We start from the raw sequence: 18,462 nt of genomic DNA on the forward strand, positions 1-18,462 counted from the left end.
CCTTACAATGCAGTCAGTCAACATAATAGCTGCAATGTGAATTCAGGTAGAAGACAGACATGGTCGCACATCTACAATCTTGTATAATGATCTGATTGCTTCTCAGCATAATTTAAAAAACGAACAGGTTGTTAGTATATGCGTTTTGATCAAAAAGTACAAGCCCACTCGCCACGTCAAGGCCACCTATTTAGAGTGGGTCCCTGACGTCCCTAGCATAAAATGGCGCAGCACTGGGCGGCGACACCAGTGCCCACAGGGGGAACGACCCACTGGCAGAGCGGCCCCAATGCCACTCAAACCAGTCCATGGGTCGCACCTCCCCGTAGACACGGCGCCACGGCAGCAACGGACACTGCACAGCACCACACCAGTGTGAACAGGATGTTATAGCTCACTTACCATGCTCTCCCGGTCAGACTGGGAGGCTGCCAGGAAAGAAAAGGCCCATGTGTAGCTAACTACTACTTATATAGGGTTGGGCTGAGGGGGTGGGGAAGAGTGCAGCTCATGTTCAAACAAAAAAAAAAAGAGAGGGGATAGAAAACACAATGTAAATTCAGGTAGAAGACAGACATGGTGCACATCTACAATCTTGCACAATGATCTAATTGCTTCTCAGCATAATATCAAAAACTAACAGGTTGTTAGTATATACGTTTTGATCAAAAAGTACAAACCCACTCGCCACGTCAAGGCCACCTAATAGCTGCATTGTATGTATGTATGTAGAGGGCAGATTTCGGTTGTCTATGGTGCATATGTCCAGGTGCCTTTCATTGCCTCCTCCATAAATCCTGCAGGTATAATGGAATGATGTCACATGCATTTGCAGCACTTTATCTTTCCTTCCGTAAGGTGTTAGGAGGTCGCACTTCCGTTTAGCGGGATCATTCGCTCTGTCAGCAGTCCGGACAAGTGTTGTTTCTGGAACAGCTGTCTGGTTTCACAATCCAGTACACAGCCGCTCCTCTCCCACCTCTGGTTACTATAGTTCATGTGAGGAGAGACATTATGCTGTCATCAGATTTAGCTCCTTGGTCTTTTAGGTCCCCCTGCTGGTTACTTGTGAGAACATCATGTGTTGTTTTAGTCATACGTTTTATTGGGACAAAGTATTAAATACAGTTGAACCAAGTTTGAGCCAATATTAATTTTGGAAAATTTTGCCATGATTTCATGCTGCTAGCATCACTCGTGTACGTTGTACCTTTTGGGTAAACACATCATTTAGAAATGTCCAAATATCGGAACTTTATTCAACAGTCTGATTATCGGATGCTCAAAGGAAGTTGCATTACTTACCATGTCAGACTGGCCGCAGTCTTTCAGTGGAGTTTAAAGGTGAATTTACGTGTAGCAAATATTTGCTGAAATTTCTGCAACTGTCCAGTTCATCGAAAAGGTCACCATTCTAATATCTGCAACAAATTGGCTGCATGTGAACTCATCCTTAAAGGGGTACTCTGCCCCTAGACATCCTTTGGATAGGGGATAAGATGCCTCCGTACCAGATGACTGACTATGTGGGGCTGAGGCTTGTGCTGTCATGACCACGCCCCGTTCATGACGTCACAGCCACACAGATGGTGATCAAGAGCGCGCATGTGCTCGAAACGCGTCCATGTTGCTGTGTATCACTGGCTAGGTGGTGTGCGGTGAGTGCTACTCATGAAAAGTTTTTTATGCTGTTGAATAACGTATAAAATCGATGTTTTATTGGAATTGCTGGATCCACTTCGAATTTCGTCACAGCCACACACCCTCAATGCAAGTCTATGGGAGGGGGCGTGACGGCCGTCACGCCCCCTCCCATAGACTTGCATTGAGGGGTAGTGGCTGTGACATCACGAGTCTCCAGCACTGCCCCCGACGCTCTAAGTGAACACCGGGTGCACCAGAGTGGTCGTGGGGGTCCCCAGCGGTGGGACCCCTGCGATCAGACATCTTATCCCCTATACTTTGTATAGGGGATAAGATGTCTAAAGGCAGAGTACCCCTTTAAGCAGTATGCAGTCTGACTTTTGAAAGACACATATGTTTACGTTCTGCGGAGACCTTTAGTCAGACAACTGATGGGAGGAGAAAAGGTGGCTGTGTTTGGTAAGCTGACCTGTTGGCGAGCACATACTACTGGGTCCTAGTTTGTACAATACACCTATAAAACATGTCCGCTTGTAAAATAAGACATGCCAGACGCGGAATGCTGACAGCAATATTTTACAGCCGTCCAGGATCTAACATGCAGACACAGAATGGGGAACTTTCAAGAATTTCAGTGTTCTACCAGACTTGAACAGAGCAAAAAATGCCAAAAAAAAAAACCTTTGTATTAGAGAAGGTTGACTTAAAGTGTCAGGAGTTTCATGCTGCTTCAACCACAGGCAGGATGAATCCTGTACAGGTCCCCTTATTACAATGCCTGTGATTTACTTTGAATCCCTACAGTGTTTCAGAGAAATCTTAATTTTAATATAATCCGTGAACTGGGAAAAAATCTAGGTGCTTCCAGCTGGCACCAAAATAGATCATCATTGTAGGAACTTAAGATCTATCACGTAAAGGCAGTTTCCTTGGGAAAAAAGTTGGTCATAGCCTATCTACAGAATACGCCATCAATAGTTCATCAGCAGCCACTCCGATCAGCTGATTCATTGTGCAGTGCCGTGTCGGGTTACCAAAGCACAGCTCCCATTTACTTCACTGGAAGTTGCTCTGCAGTAACTCATTGCCATCACTGCACAGTGTACAGAGCCGAGGCTTCAGACTTAATACACTGGCATAGCCACATGCCTGGATGTAACCCATAAGCCGGGGTGCAACCCTGCCAATCAACTCTTGGCTGCATATTCTGTGGATAGGTCAACACTTATTTTTCCATGGAAAATCCTTTTTAATTTGGATTCTTTTTTATTAAGTTTTTAATTACATGTTTTTATTTCAGGTATGGGTTTACATACATGGGGACGGAAAATGATTTCATGAAGGTGAAAAACCAGAAGAATGAGATGGAAGTGTAAGTATACTGGCCATCTTGCCATTTTCTATTATTATTCCTCAACCTTTATGAAAGACAAGAGAAAGAAGAGAAGAAGAAAAAACAGAAGCGCAGCACCTGGTATAGTACCGTAAATACACCAGAGATCCCACCCAGTGCGTATCCTAAATGAGGTTAGCGCTAACCCTTAATGAAAGAGTGTTCATAGCGCTGCCACGGTGATCCGATCCCCTGTAATGGCGGACAGAGGTCTCCTCACCTGCCTCCGTCCATCTCCTCACCTGCCTCCATCCGTCTCCTCACCTGCCTCCATCCGTCTCCTCACCTGCCTCCATCCGTCTCCTCACCTGCCTCCGTCCATCTCCTCACCTGCCTCCATCCGTCTCCTCACCTGCCTCCGTCCATCTCCTCACCTGCCTCCATCCGTCTCCTCACCTGCCTCCGTCCGTCTCCCGGCGTCTCCTTCTCTGGTCTGAGATCGAGCAGACCAGAGCAGGAAATAGCCGATATTACTGATCAGTGCTATGTCCTATGCATAGTACTGAACAGTATTAGCAATCAAAGGATTGCTATAGATAGTCCCCTATGGGAACATAAAAAGTGTAAAAAAATAAATAAATAAAAAAGTAGAAAAATTTATAAATAAAAAGTAAAAAAAAAAAGTGAAAAATCCCCTCCCCCAATAAAAATGAAAATTGTCAGTTTTTACCATTTTACCCCCAAAAAGCTTAAACAAAAATTTTTTTTATAAACATATTTGGTATCGCCGCGTGCGTAATTGTCTGAACTATCAAAATATAATGTTAATAATCCTGTACGGTGAATGGCGTAAACGTAAAAAATACGTCCAAAAATGCTGCTTTCTTTGTCACATTTTATTCCCAAAAATTTTATAAAAAAATTATCTAAAAGTTTTATATATGCAAATGTGGTATTGATAAAAAGTACAGATGACAGCGCAAAAAATTTGCCCTCATACCTCCCTATATACGGAAAAATGAAAAATTATAGGTGGTCAAAATAGGGCAATTTTAGATTACTGATTTTGTACAAAAAGTTTTAGATTTTTTTTTTTAAGCGGTACAAAAATATAAAAGTATCTAGCCATGGGTATCATTTTAATCGTATTGACCCACAGAATAAATAACACGTCATTTTTACCGTAAAGTGTACAGTGTGAAAACGAAACCCTCCAAAATGTGCAAAATTGTGGTTTTCATAAAAATTTCCTCCCTAAAAAAATTTTTTTTTTGCATTTGCCGTACATTTTATGGTAAAATGAGGTTTCATTACAAAGTACAATTGGTCACGCAAAAAACAAGCCCTTATATGGGTCTGTAGATGGAAATATAAAAGAGTTATGGATTTTAGAAGGTGAGAAGGAAAAAACGCAAAAATAAAATTGGCCTGGTCCTTAAGGTTAAAATGGGCTTGGTCCATATAAAGGGGATATAAAATAATATATATTTTTTTTTTTATATGTCCAAGCTGCCTTACCAAAGTAAAAAAAAAAAAAAAAAACTATATTAACCTTCCCCACTCCCCCACAGCCTTGAAGGGGAGAGTATATTAATAAACTGTACAGAGATTTTTACAATGTTTTTGTTTTCAGATTGTCGATACTGATGTTATTGCTCCTGGTTTTATTAACAGCTACCAGCTTCTTCATGTTCTGAACTTTGATCCTGTGAGACGGCGAATGAGTGTGCTTGTTAGAACAAACACAGGTGGGGTTGGCTTCTTTCAATACTATCAATCTGCTTAAAGGCATGTTCACACCGGACTAAAAAGCTGCAGATATGTTGCAGATTTTCTGCAAATTTTTTGCAAAATTTTACTTCTCTTTTGAGGTCTATTGGAAAACTGAGATTTATCAAAACTGGAGCCAAGTAAAAATAAAAAGGGAGCTATAAGCAGCAACCAATCAGAATTTATATTTTTGGGTACAAAATAAAGCCGCTTCCTGATTGGTGGTCAGTCGGACCTTCCTTACATTTTCTTCGCACTAGTCTTGTCATATGTGCAGTTTCTAAACCATTGTTTTCCAACCAGGGTGCCTCCAGCTGTTGCAAAACTACAACTCCCCGGGCGGGGTGAGTGGTTCTGCTTTTTCTCTATTGGAAAAAGTCTGCAACAAATTTGCAGCAAATCTACAACAAATCTGCAGCGTTTCAAAGTGACATATTTCATTATTTTTTTCTTTTCCATGATATTGACACCAAAACCATTAAGGTATCACAGATGTGTCAATTGTGCCACAATAAAAAAAAAAAAAACTAATGTAAGTGCTCCCAAGTCATACTAGTCATGAGAATGGAGTCATCCCTGTATCATATTAAAGGGGTATTCCAGGAAAAAACTTTTTTATATATATCAACTGGCTCCAGAAAGTTAAACAGATTTGTAAATGACTTCTATTAAAAAATCTTAATCCTTTCGGTACTTATGAGCTTCTGAAGTTAAGGTTGTTCTTTTCTGTCTAAGTGCTCTCTGATGACACGTGTCTCGGGAAACGCCCAGTTTAGAAGCAAATCCCCATAGCAAACCTCTTCTAAACTGGGCATTTCCCGAGACATGTGTCATCAGAGAGGATTTAGACAGGAAAGAACAACCTTAACTTCAGAAGCTCATAAGTACTGAAAGGATTAAGATTTTTTAATAGAAGTATTTTACAAATCTGTTTAACTTTCTGGAGCCAGTTGATATATATAAAAAAGTTTTTTCCTGGAATACCCCTTTAACCCTGCCACTGCTCAGTCATTGATGTGGCAAACTTTGTTTTATTGTATATCGCCATTCCGGCAAATCAGAACAGAGTTTTCCAACCAGGGTGCCTCCAGCTGTTGCAAAACTACAGCTCCCAGCATGCCCAGACAGCCGAAGGCTGTCTGGTCATGCTGGGAGTAGTAGTTTTGCAACAGCTGGAGGCACCCTGTTTGGAAAACAATGGTTTAGAAACTGCACATTTAACAAGACTAGTGCAAAGAAAATGTAAGGAAGGTCCGACTGACCACCAATCAGGAAGCGGCTTTATTTTGTACCCAAAAATATAAATTCTGATTGGTTGCTGCTTATAGCTCCCTTTATATTTTTACTTGGCTCCAGTTTTGATAAATCTCCGTTATCATGTTTTCTTTATTTTATTATATTTTTCTTCACTCCAAAACACCACAATTAGGCTTGACGAGGAGGTGAAATTGAGTAGTCATGTAGATGGTCTGTTTGTGGCATAATTAATTCAAAAAAATAATGTCAGAATGGTGTTTATAGGTGGTAACATAGATAAATGAAATTTTCTGGACATCAGGTATTTCTGCCTTGTATTATAGCTGCTTGTAAACATAAATGTTCTGCTGTGTTTGTGGATGATTTCATAGGACTTTCAGCAGATCACTTCAAGAATTATTCACGTCTTCGTTTCTGAAATTACAAAAAAAAAAATCTTAAAAAAAAAAATATCCCAGTGAAAATTAGGATGATAAATCTGTGTTCTGCTCACAGACAAGCAAGGTCAGGGGTTAATGATGATGTTTAGTTATGAAGACGCCCATCAGCACCTCTCCATATTTAGGGATGTTTACACCAAAGATTTCTTGTAAATTCTGTGTTTACACCAGGGCTCAGCATCACATTCCAAGGTACGGTGACATTTATGATCTCTTTACTCTCTTTTTTCTTGTTTCAGGCAAAATTTTCCTTTTCTGCAAAGGAGCCGACTCTTCGGTGTTTCACAGAGTGGCCAGGGACGAGATTGAGCGCATTAAGGTTCATGTGGAGCAGAATGCATTGGTATGTTTTGCATTCTGTTTATGCACGCCTGAACTGAAACTTAGTGTGTATATGTGGTGAGCTAGGGTGTTGCAATAGTGTAGCAGGGTCTGTGGTATTAACCCTGTGGGGTAAGGTGTTATTAACCCCGGATTATTCGTGACGCCAGAATGTGGTTATTCCGGTATGGTAACCGCCGTCAACCAACCCAAAAACGGATAAAGGAATGTCCACAGCAGGAATTATGCAGAACTGTAAAGAAAAAGGTTTTTACAGTTGTGCAGTTTGTCTAGAGGCAAGCGGGACACAGCATACCTCACAGGTTTACTGGGACTTGTAGTATTGAGAATATCTATGCAGGCCACTGTGCTACTAAAATTATTCTTGAGTTGAGTAGTAGTCACTAGAATTGTAGATAGAGCTTGATAACTCACGTTTTGAAGTGGCTGCAGGTTCTTTAGGCTTTGGCCTAGCTGAGATGAATTTAGATAGTATAGGTATTGTGCTTGGCTGAAATCCAGGAGATAAGAGAGGGCAGGAACAAGAGAGCTAACTGAGAGACTACAGTCCCTTATATACTAAGGAGGCTGAACTAAAGCCCATTGGTTGCTAAGCCTGTGGTTCCTGTGCCCAAGGAACTATGGGTATGTCACATGACAATGCTTCACATGACTAACACTTCTGTACAGATTTGTACAAACTTTATACATATAGACAATACATACACAATATACACAATGCATTCATATGAAACAATAGAAGGTGAGCAAAGGGGTGAACCCTGCAGGAGAGCCCTATGGACTGCAGGGACTCTTCCTGAGGGGACTTAGGGAGGGTACAAGACCATGTCCTGTACCGGCACACCACATATATTATAGGTTCAATAGACAGGAATGCAGTTTTACAGATTCATTTTAGCCTTTGAAGAATCTTCAACAGCCAATCCTGTTACTGTTGGTAGTAACCATAATATACTAGCAGAGACATTTTACTCCACTACTGCTTTTTGTTTTTTGACTAGAGACATTTTCATGGCCTTCTGTAGTAGTCGGTTATTCATAACCAGGCAGCCGAATGCAGCATCCATAAGTCTAATAAACAGGAAAACTGTGAAGAATCATCACGTTTTTGCTGCAGCCATTCTAATAATATTCCATTAGGCTCGGATTAGTTCTGTCAGAATATACAACAGTTTTTTTTACCTGGATTCTGTTAGCAGACAATAGACAGGTGTAAATAGCAGTCTGGATCCTGCTGACAGATCAGCATGTTGCTGAAATAAGTATTTCTTAAATAGCCATTGTTGTTTTAAACAGCTTGTTTCCATTTAATAGCCTATGTGATTCCTAATGTTTCTGTACATCGCTTAATTTTGCAAAAGTGACTCCTTTCCCCAGATACAAGCTGTTTACTTCCTGTAGTTAGGGGGATTCTGTCTCTAGTAACAGACACAGCAAGGCTAGAGCAAGGCAGATTACATGAAGTGATGGTGGGGTTTAGCTAGTGCTATGTTCTGGAGAGACACTGTATACCTACAAGCTGTTGAGTTAATCAGGGCTTCCCTCTCATCTTAGCAGCAGGAGTTCAGTGCTCTGTATATCCCCGTTTTTGCTTTGGTGCTGCTGTATGTATATAGTCCTGCCTCCTGTATCTAATCCCCCTCTCTTCAGTCAGAAGACGTGTCCTCAGCAGCAGCTTAGTAGAACCCCTTCCTTGCTGTGCTGCTGCTGTTTCTTTTCTTTCTTCTTACAGAGCACCTTGCAAAACCATTTCATCACTAACCCCCTACAGTAGTGTATGGTGTAAATAACCAGCCTAGCATAGTGCCAGCTTGTTCTGTCAAGTGCACTTTCCTTAACACTATGTAATGTCATAGCAGAGAGTGCTGTGATTGGCCAGGCAACTAATGTAAGAAGAAATTGTGTAATACTGGCAAACTGTTTAACCCTAATCCTGCCCCCTAAAATGAAGAGAATGAGAAATTGCTGTGCACCATGTAGACTCTAAGGGACCCAGTAATGTTGTAAGTGTAGGGCCATGTGAATGATTTAGCAATTTTTTGTGCAGCCTTCACTCACAAATAAAGCTTCCTTTTATGAACGCCAATTGACTTGATTTGCGCTTGTATTGGACAGTAGTTTGCCAGTGTAAAAGGACCCCTTGTTAGGCATGTGACAGATTTAAAGTCAGACATTGTTTTCTGCATCAGAAATCTGATACATAGCCTCCAGTTTCTTCTGCAAGGTGCTGCGAGTCTACAGTAGATTCACATGTGGATTATCTTGTCATTCAATGAAGCTAATTGCAAAAATCTTCTGCAGAAAATTTCCATCACTTTTGACAGGGTTGTAAAAACCTTCTTCACATGTATGATGAGTAATATTAAAGGAAACCTGTCGGCCTGTTCACCCACACTAAACCTTATACAATGGGTTTTAGTGTGGGTTAACAGGAGTCCAACGAGGGGTCACTTACTTAAGTATACAACACAAAGAGAGAAACACAGCCGCACATCCACCATTTGTAATTTGATCTACTTGCTTCTCAGCATAATTTCAAAAACTAACAGGTTGTTAGTATGCATTTTGATCAAAAAGTACATGCCCACTCGCCACGTCAAGGCCACCTCGTTAGTGGGTCCCTAACCTGACACTGCCGTAGCCCCCGGCGGCGACCACCGCCTCCGGGACCCCATGCCCAGTGGGGGGAAGCGACCCAGTGGCCAGGCAGCCCCACTACTGCCCGACCTAGCCCCTGGCTCTGCGCCGCACCACCCCACAGACAAAGCATCACAGAAACAATGGCCGCCACAGAGAACCACACCAGCATGAAACCTACCATGTGCTCACTGCCAGAGGGCTGGGAGAATGTTAGGAGGAAACCCTTATGCAATTTCCTGCTAATTAAAAACGCCTGGGCCAAATGGGTGGAGTGGAGTGGAGTGCAGGCTATGGAAGAAGGGAGAGACTGCAAATGTTTAAATTACTTAAATATGTCCAGTAGGTCCTGAGATATGTCCCCCAGAAGATCCGCTGCTGAATTCAGTGAATCGTACGTTGGGGCGGGGCTTAACAGGGGGCAGGGCTTAGTGACTCCCCTTCACTAGGATGTGGAGTCACAGACAATGAATATGTAAATTAAGCAAATGAAGCCCCGCCCCCACTGCATGATTTACTGAATTCAGCAGAGGATCTTCTGGGGGACTTATCTCAGGACCTACTGGACATATTTAAGTAAGTGACCCCTCGTTGGACTCCTGTTCACTCACACTATAAGCCAGTGTATAAGGTTTAGTGTGGGTGAACGGGCTGACAGTTTTCTTTTAAATTTTACACAGATTTTGCCGTGGAAGAAGTGCCAAAATTCACATACATATGCAGTGTGAATACACCCTTATTATACCATTGTATAAGTAAATTGCTTTGCATGTGATTTCCTAATACTTTCAGAAGCAATTCAAAGCAGATAATTTAAAAACTTATTGCAAACTACCATAACCTTGATCAGATTTGGTTAGTCTTCAGACATTGGCCAACACTTGTCTTGTGCTGTTTTTAGGATGGATACCGGACTCTCTGTGTAGCCTATAAAGAACTCAGCCACGAGGAGTATGACAGGATGAATACAAAGCTGGATATGGCTAAAATGGCTTTACAAGACAGGGAAGAGAAGTTGGCGCGTGTTTATGATGACATAGAAGACGACATGCATTTACTTGGAGCTACTGCTGTAGAAGACAGGTCAGCTGTGTGTCCTACTAACATACAATTGAATACAATACAATACAAGGTGTTATGGAAGGTTCAGCAATGGACTTGACACCTGCTGTCAGCAGTCACTGTCAGATTTATTTGTTTTTAGTTGATTTTTCCTATGCCTTTCCATAAAACACTAACATAAGATTTCATTTGTACCATATTCTCAAATATTCTAAATAATCCCATAGTTGCATAGTATTAGTTATTATAGTAGTAGTCCACAGATTTGCAGTTCATATAATAAAGAAGGCTTGTCGCACCCTTGTCTTTTAAGGGAGTTTTACATGAAACCATTTTCTCCATATTTTATGTACAGTCCACTTATGTACGTAAAGGGGTATTACCAGCTCCCCCTTTCACCTTTTAGCGCAAGCTGCTCTACTGTCCTGCCAATATCAGGATATGGTGTTGGTGTCTGATTGACACCCCAGGCAAGTGACGCTCTAGTGATGTCAATGCGCTACTTGTCTGAACTTGCACACTCCTGATGCTGATCTCCAGCTGGTATAGATCAGCATTGGATGGACAGGAGGCCGCACCTCATGACAGCCACAGCAATGGTAAGTGTTTTTGTCACGATCTGTTCTCCCCCTGTCTATGGGGTTGCACAAAGGTGGCCTGGCCTTGAGTTAGTGCTCGTGTTCCAGAATGCATATTCCAGAGATCCCATCCATTCTTTGTAGAAATAAATGAGAGGACACTACACAAGCACAGCCATCACTGCTAGATCACATTGGTGTCCGTAACCCGGGGCAAAGAGCAATAAACAAAGGACAGGAGGATGGAGGAATAACCAGAGAATGAACTATTTTTACTAAACAGATGGAATACGTTCTCTTGATCCTCATGCCTCTTTTGATACATAACAATATCCTGATAGATTTAAGTGTAGCTGCCTGACACTGCCTGCGGTCTAAACACTATGAGGACAATTTATTAAAACCAGCGTAGAGGAAGAGGGGTGCAGTTGCCCATAGCAACCAATCAGATTGCTGCTTTTATTTTTCAGTTTTCTTTAGAAATGAAAGCAGCAATCTGATTGGTTGCTATGGGCAACTGCACCACTCTTCCTCTACACTGGTTTTGATAAATCTCCCCCTATATATTGTTCCATGCTACAAAGCTTGGTATACTGAACCTTGGGTTGTATCACGAATACCCATGGACCATCAGGTGTGTATGAGGTGCACTGTCAGGGAGCACACAAATGAACGCAGGGTAGCTGGTCCACAGTGCAGCATTCTGCCACCAGATCCAAGTAAAGATTCATTGATAGGTTTTACAATGGGCTGGGTGTTTAGTAAACAGATAGCACGCTATATGTTTAGATGTGCCAAATATCTACTTATCTCGTCCACAACATTGGTGGATTTATTTCTAAATAAAGTCATTTCCTTTCTCGAAGAGCCCCCAGCTGTGAAGCTCCTAAAGCTTGCTGTGCAGACATCATCTTAGGAATTAACATGTCCTTGTGTGTCTTGACGGGTTACTCCTGCCCTAAACATTGGCAGCAGATAGCTCAGGAATACAGTGAATTTCTATATAATAACAGCATAGCACTCAGCTTCTTGCCTGATGCACTCATGACATCTGGACCAGCACAGGGTTACACCCCATGATGTCACTCCATTACAGATCAGCTCTTTGGCTCTTCAAAGAATGACTAATGCACATAGCTAATGCTTTATAGGTACGTCATGTATTTTTAAGTAATAAAACTGAACTAAACTTAGGAGCTGCTGCATTACAAAGGAGGTTTACCAATAGTGCTGAGCCTCTAGTTTTACTGGAGGACTCGGTCACTTAGCACACCTGTATTGAATGGCTGCTAAGAATGTACATTGTCCAATCAATTCTACAATATGGAATAGTGTGTGTGGGTATATATAAATTTTTTCCCATTCCAAACATAATGGATACTATATTCACTTTAATGACTAAGGAGGGCAAAGGCACCTTTATTATTATAATAGTATTTCTACGTTTTAAGCCATTACTCCATGAGATTTGTGTGTGTGTGTGTGTGTGTGTGTAGGTGTCATGGACTACAGAACTATCAGATACGTATTCTTAAAGGAAATCTGTCATCAGTTTTACCGTCACTAACCTCTTTGTACAGACACGTAGTGCAGGTGACACTGATGACAACGATACTTACCTTGTCCCGTTCTGTGCTATGGTTCTCGGGCTATCCTATTCGGTATCTTCCGTTCCAGGGCCGACTTGGAGCATGGAGGGAGGTTTGTGGCATTACCTCTGCTGTTCTATGCTGCTAGCAAACAGCTGCGGTGATGTCACAAAGCTCCGCCCTGCTCCTTACCAGCCCAAGAAAGGAAGATACAAAAGAGGATAGCCGGAGCACGGAATGGGACCAGGTAAGTATTGTTGTCATCAGTGTCACCTGCCCTACCTATCTGTACAGACAGGTTAGTGCAGGTGAAACTGATGACAGATTTCTTTTAAGGGTTAAACTTGATGGACATGTGTCTTTCTTCATCTACATTACTTTTTAGCTATAGCTTGTACCATGGTTGGAATGGCTTGCATTATTAGTCTGTATTAATGCATATGCAGGATTTTCTTGTGTCTCAGAGACACCAATGATACTAATGTATGATATACACTTTACACATTGTCTAAAGTGAAAACTCCTAACGTATGTGCTCAACATATAGGACATATTTGCATGGGTCGCCCTTTGGCTGTCATTTAAGAAAAATGTTTTTATTTGTGTCCAAAAGGATTGTGGCTATCATTTTAGGAGTATACTTTTATGCATGTGTAAAGTGTATACTTGAACTGCAAACACAACATTTTAAAATAGTCTGTATGACAGGCAAAAGTTATGTAAATGATCCAGCAGTGGTGGGCTCTGTCAGTCTGTAAGGTAGTGTTTCCCAACCAGTGTGCTTCCAGTTGTTGCAAAACTAAAACTTCCAGCATGCCCGGACAGCCAAAGGCTGTCCGGGCTTGCTTGAAGTTGTAGTTTTGCAATAACTGAACACACTGCTCTGGAGGACAAGCCGCTATGTGTGGGTGAGAGGTGGTGGTCCATGGGAATCACCTCTGTGAGAGAAAAGGGTATTTGAAAGCATAGACTGAAAGAGTAAGGTGGTCCGGCACATACAGGACTAAGGCTTTGTTGATCTGAATGACGGAGGAGTGTGGTAGTAACGCCCAGACTGGAGTTGATGGTTGATGTCTGCAGTGCAATGCCCGATAAAGTTCAATATGTAATGCTAATATAGAAGGTAGGACAGCACTCACCATACATCGAGGGTTTATTGAAGCATTCCGGTAGTGGCATGCGGATGCAGCGGTGGAGATCGGGACAGACTCTTTCACGTTTTCACAGTGCTTCTTCATACCGGCTTGAAGAAGCGCTGTGAAAGCGTGAAACAGTCTGTCCCAGTCTCAGCCCCCCCTGTCTCCACTGCTGCATCCACTAATAAACCCTCGTTTTTTGGTGAGTGCTGTCCCGTCTTCTATAGTAGCATTAGGTATTTGAAAGCAGTCTGTAAGAAAAGGGTGCATGGGAAGCAGTCTGTAAGGAAAAAGAGGTGGGGACAAAAGTAGCCGTATGTGAGAGAGAGAGCACCAATGGTAAATCTGTGAGGGGGAATCATATGGGACAGTCTGTGAGGCAGGGAACCGTAGACAGCAGTCTGTGAGCCAAGGAAAACTAGCGATGCATTATGTGTAAAAGTGAAGCTATTTTTTATGAGCATATCTGTCCCTTTTAGTGTATTGTCCCTTGTAGATAATTTGACATTATACAATATATGCTGTTCTTTTGGATCACTCAATGTATAAGGAATATCACCCTGATCCCTAAGATAGATCCCTGCTCACATTGGGGGAGATTTATCAAAATATGTGCAGAGAAAAGTTGACCAGTTACCCATAGAAACCAATCAGATCACTTTACATTTTTGAAAGGGTCTTTGAATAATGTAATAATAATCTGATTGTTTGCTTTGGGCAACTAATCAACATTTCCTCTGCACAGATTGTGATAAATCTCCCCCATTGTGTTGGTGAGCTCTGTAATATGATTTCTAAAGGGGTTTTGTACCGTTTAATGACTTCACTTTATTCCCGATGATACGGTTTCCTGCAGCTTGAAGTGAGTTCACTTTGTTTTCATTACGACCTCTGTAAATTCTTTGTTGTCAAGTATTTCCATTACCCTTGGATATTCTTGTGTTTATTGCACAATGGAATTAACAAGCAAGAACTAATAATTTGCCATCATATTAAGAAAACATTTCTCTCATAAGCCTTTGACATTTCTGTGGCTGCTGAAAGGGTTACTGTTGTTTGTAAAAACTTTTGACATGTGGTTAGAGTCCAAAGACCTACCGCAATCGCAAGTTATATCCCTGTAAAGTGTGGCCCACCGCCGCGTCTGTCTCATTCACTCCATTCTAGTCTAAAGTGAATGAGTCTGCCAGCCAGGGAGTGAAGCCTGCTGCAGAACACTTCACTAGGTTAAAACTTGGGACTGAGACCTGTTGTAATCTAAACAGTAACACTTTCAATCAACTACAACTTTGCAGACTGTTGCATACTCCAGCTGGCAGTCTTTGGTCAATGGGCAATAGGCAAGCAGCATTATTCGGTATTCCTGTGGCTGCCAGTGCAGTACACATACAGCATCTAAAACAAGGTAGCAAACGCTCCCTGGCTGCAACCAGGGAGCGTTTGCTACCTTGTTTTAAATGCAAACGCAGCCAGGGAGTGAAGCCTGCTGCAGAACACTTCACTAGGTTAAAACTTGGGACTGAGACCTGTTGTGGTCTAAACAGTAACACTTTGTGTATTCCTGTGGCTGCTAGTGCAGCACACATAAAGCATCTAAAACAAGGTAGCAAACGCTTGCAGAGGTTTTAACTTACAGAGGGTTACCTTAAAAGATACATTTGTAGAAAACCTTTTTAGTCTCTGTATTAAAAAAAATAAAATAAAAAAATTCATACAACAAGCAGATCTCTAATTTCCTTCTGGTTTCTATTGGTCTCTATAGGCTACAGGAACAAGCAGCGGAAACTATTGAGGCCCTCCATGCAGCAGGTATGAAGGTTTGGGTGCTAACTGGAGACAAGATGGAGACCGCAAAGTCTACATGTTATGCCTGTAGATTATTTCAGAATACTACTGAACTGCTAGAACTGACAACCAAAAACGTGGAGGAAAGTGAAAGGAAAGAGGATCGCTTACAGGAGCTTCTCCTAGAGTATCACCGAAAGCTGGTGCAGGAAGCACCCAAAATAAAAGGGACTATTAAAAGGTAATTTATTGTTGTATAAGTACTGCAAAAGTCAATGAAATAGATGAATTCTTATGAAGTATTTCTATGTTATACTTTAAAACTATTCACGTGGTGGATAGCCAATATGGCAACCAGCAAGGTTCTTGATATATTTTTATCTAGTTATATAGGGATCAGAATGTGTGCCATTCTAAGACATTAACATTTTTATCAAAGTTGTAATACAGTCTATTGGCTACTGTATGAATCTTTTATATCAGCCAGAACTTCATTTTTTTAAATATATGACCAATGACAAGCCATAGAGTTGAAATGATTGCACAGGCTTAGAAAACCAAGGTTGCGTTTTTTTGGAAACAGCCCTTAAACCGTCTAAAGGTTGTGTGTGGCATTGCAGATAATTTTTATTCACCCCACTGGAGCTTCATTGCAGCAGCAGACACTTCCTCGAAAAATTCTGACTTGTTTTTCTAGTCCTGTAATACACCATTAAAAACTAAAATTTGCTCTACCCTCAGCCACCACTAGAGGGAGCACATTGTATACTGTTTATGGAGCCAATGATAAAATACTGTGCTGAAAGCTTCCTTCCTAGTAAATATCAAAATATTATTATTTAGCAATGTCTTTTATGTATTGGGTTTAGAAAAAAATAAAAAATAAAATTATATTTAAGGGTGGACATTCACCCTAAACTATTTATCCCAGATTAACGTCATAAAAAACTAAGGTCAAGTGTAACATTCAAGTAGGGAACCTATTCACGCACTGCATACCTGTGTCACATGAGTAAGCGTCCTTATCTGTGTTTCAGGAGCTGGACAGGAAACCAAGATTATGGGCTGATAATAGATGGTTCCACATTGTCTCTTATCTTAAATTCCAACTGCAGTTCCAGTCATTATAAAAACATATTTCTACAGATTTGCCAGAAATGCACAGCGGTGTTATGTTGTCGTATGGCTCCGTTGCAGAAAGCACAGGTCTGTATATATCTCATACCATATCACGATTGCACTGTGTACATATATAGGGATGTATGTGTCTCTAATAATAGCTTCTAGCTGTCACACAGTGTGAAATGTAGCATACAAATATGAAATTGTATACATAGAAAGACAATAAGGTACCTGCACTCACCGCAAGGAAACAGCAGACCGACTTCTATGGCATCTCGGACAGATCCGACTTCAGGCTGACAAAGTTTCGCGCAGATCGCGCTTCACCGCAAGGAAACAGCAGACCGATTTCTATGGCATCTCGGACAGATCCGACTTCAGGCTGACAAAGTTTCGCGCAGATCGCGCTTCTTCCGGCCTCGTATACGAGGCCGGAAGAAGAGCGATATGCGCGAAACTTTGCCGGCAGTCGCCTCCACTCTGAGCGCCCTGCTGTCAGCCTACAGTCGGATCTGTCCGAGATGCCATAGAAATCGGTCTGCTGTTTCCTCTCGGTGAGTGCGGGTACCTTTTTGTCTTTCTATGTTGTATGCTATTGAGTGACTTTGGGTTTCTTGGTTCCCAGCACCTCCGTAATCACAGGCATCAGGACCCCGCGTTGCTATAGTGACAGAACGCTAGCCTCCACAGTACATGCTGACATAATTGGTCTTTCTCCACAGCAGTGCCTTCTAGCTTGTATTAGTTAGTAAATATGAAATTGTGTACACCAAATACAATGCTTTGTGGTATTAGACCAGCCGCCAGACATTATTTAAAGCTACTTCTAGCAATGAGTGTAAAAAAAAAAGTGTTATTGATTTTTCATTGCTTTACATCTTTATCTGCAGATTGTTAAAATGGTGAAAAATAGTAAAGGAAATCCAATCACGTTATCTGTGGGAGATGGAGCGAATGATGTGAGCATGATACTGGAAGCACACGTTGGGATAGGTACGTGATTGCCTATTTCTACAACTAAACGAACCAGCAATCTGCAGTCCTCTGGGCTTGTGATGGGAAAATAAGTGTAAAAATAAATCTAAAAAATAAATTATGTTACACTTAAGGCTAATAGTAAGATTGATAACGGTAAAATACCCGTGTATATTTTAAATAGAACATAGTGAAATATAATAGAGATAAGACTCATTAAAGGCCATAAAGTGACATAAAATTTCTGGAAAGGTGTCTACAGCTCTTGGCAGCAAACACAAAGAAAAAAAGGACAATACAAAATGAGATAATAACAGTTTTTTGTTTATCTCAGAAAACAAAATAAAATGTGGTAAAAATGTCTGTGTAAGCCAAATTGTACTATTGTATACGTGAAATCCTCTAAAAAAAAATAAAAAAATATATAAAAAAAGATAAGTCTTACATAGTTCTGTCAATGGAAAGATCAAAAGTAATGGTTCCCATAATATGACATTTATTTTGATTGCATTACCATTGTACGGACCAACAGAACAACCTTAACCCCTTAACGACCACTGACGTATATTTACGTCCGTGGCTGGCTCCCATAATGTGAGCTTCTGAGAGCGCTTTGTATCTGCTGGGTCCCGGTTGCTATCGGCAACCAGGACCTGCGACTAATACCGGACATCGCTGGTCAGGCTGATTTCCGGTATTAGGCTGGGTTCACACTACGTTTTCTCCCATACGGGAGCGCATACGGCAGGGGGGGAGCTAAAATCTCGGGCTCCCGTATGTCACCGTATGCGC

At 41.4% G+C, this 18,462-nt stretch overlaps 1 protein-coding gene and 1 long non-coding RNA gene across 7 annotated transcripts in view; one reads left to right on the forward strand and one right to left on the reverse strand.

The window, feature by feature from the left end:
- Positions 1-12,745, reverse strand: part of LOC130291687 (uncharacterized) — a 54,797-nt gene extending 42,052 nt beyond the window's left edge. Inside the window, exon 1 of the long non-coding RNA XR_008848000.1 lies at positions 12,683-12,745. This is a non-coding gene — a long non-coding RNA (uncharacterized LOC130291687). The remainder of the gene's footprint in view (positions 1-12,682) is intronic.
- ATP11C (ATPase phospholipid transporting 11C) overlaps positions 1-18,462 on the forward strand; it is a 190,750-nt gene that overhangs the window by 139,842 nt on the left and 32,446 nt on the right. For all 6 annotated transcript variants that reach the window (XM_056540795.1, XM_056540791.1, XM_056540793.1 and 3 more), the window contains 7 exons: positions 2,945-3,016; positions 4,652-4,725; positions 6,684-6,787; positions 10,325-10,506; positions 15,551-15,814; positions 16,611-16,779; positions 17,586-17,688. In XM_056540795.1, the coding sequence (XP_056396770.1) occupies positions 2,945-3,016; positions 4,652-4,725; positions 6,684-6,787; positions 10,325-10,506; positions 15,551-15,814; positions 16,611-16,779; positions 17,586-17,688 (968 nt within the window). The remainder of the gene's footprint in view (positions 1-2,944; positions 3,017-4,651; positions 4,726-6,683; positions 6,788-10,324; positions 10,507-15,550; positions 15,815-16,610; positions 16,780-17,585; positions 17,689-18,462) is intronic.

This window comes from Hyla sarda, chromosome 9 (assembly GCF_029499605.1).
Source record: "Hyla sarda isolate aHylSar1 chromosome 9, aHylSar1.hap1, whole genome shotgun sequence".
Taxonomy (NCBI): Eukaryota; Metazoa; Chordata; class Amphibia; order Anura; family Hylidae; genus Hyla; species Hyla sarda.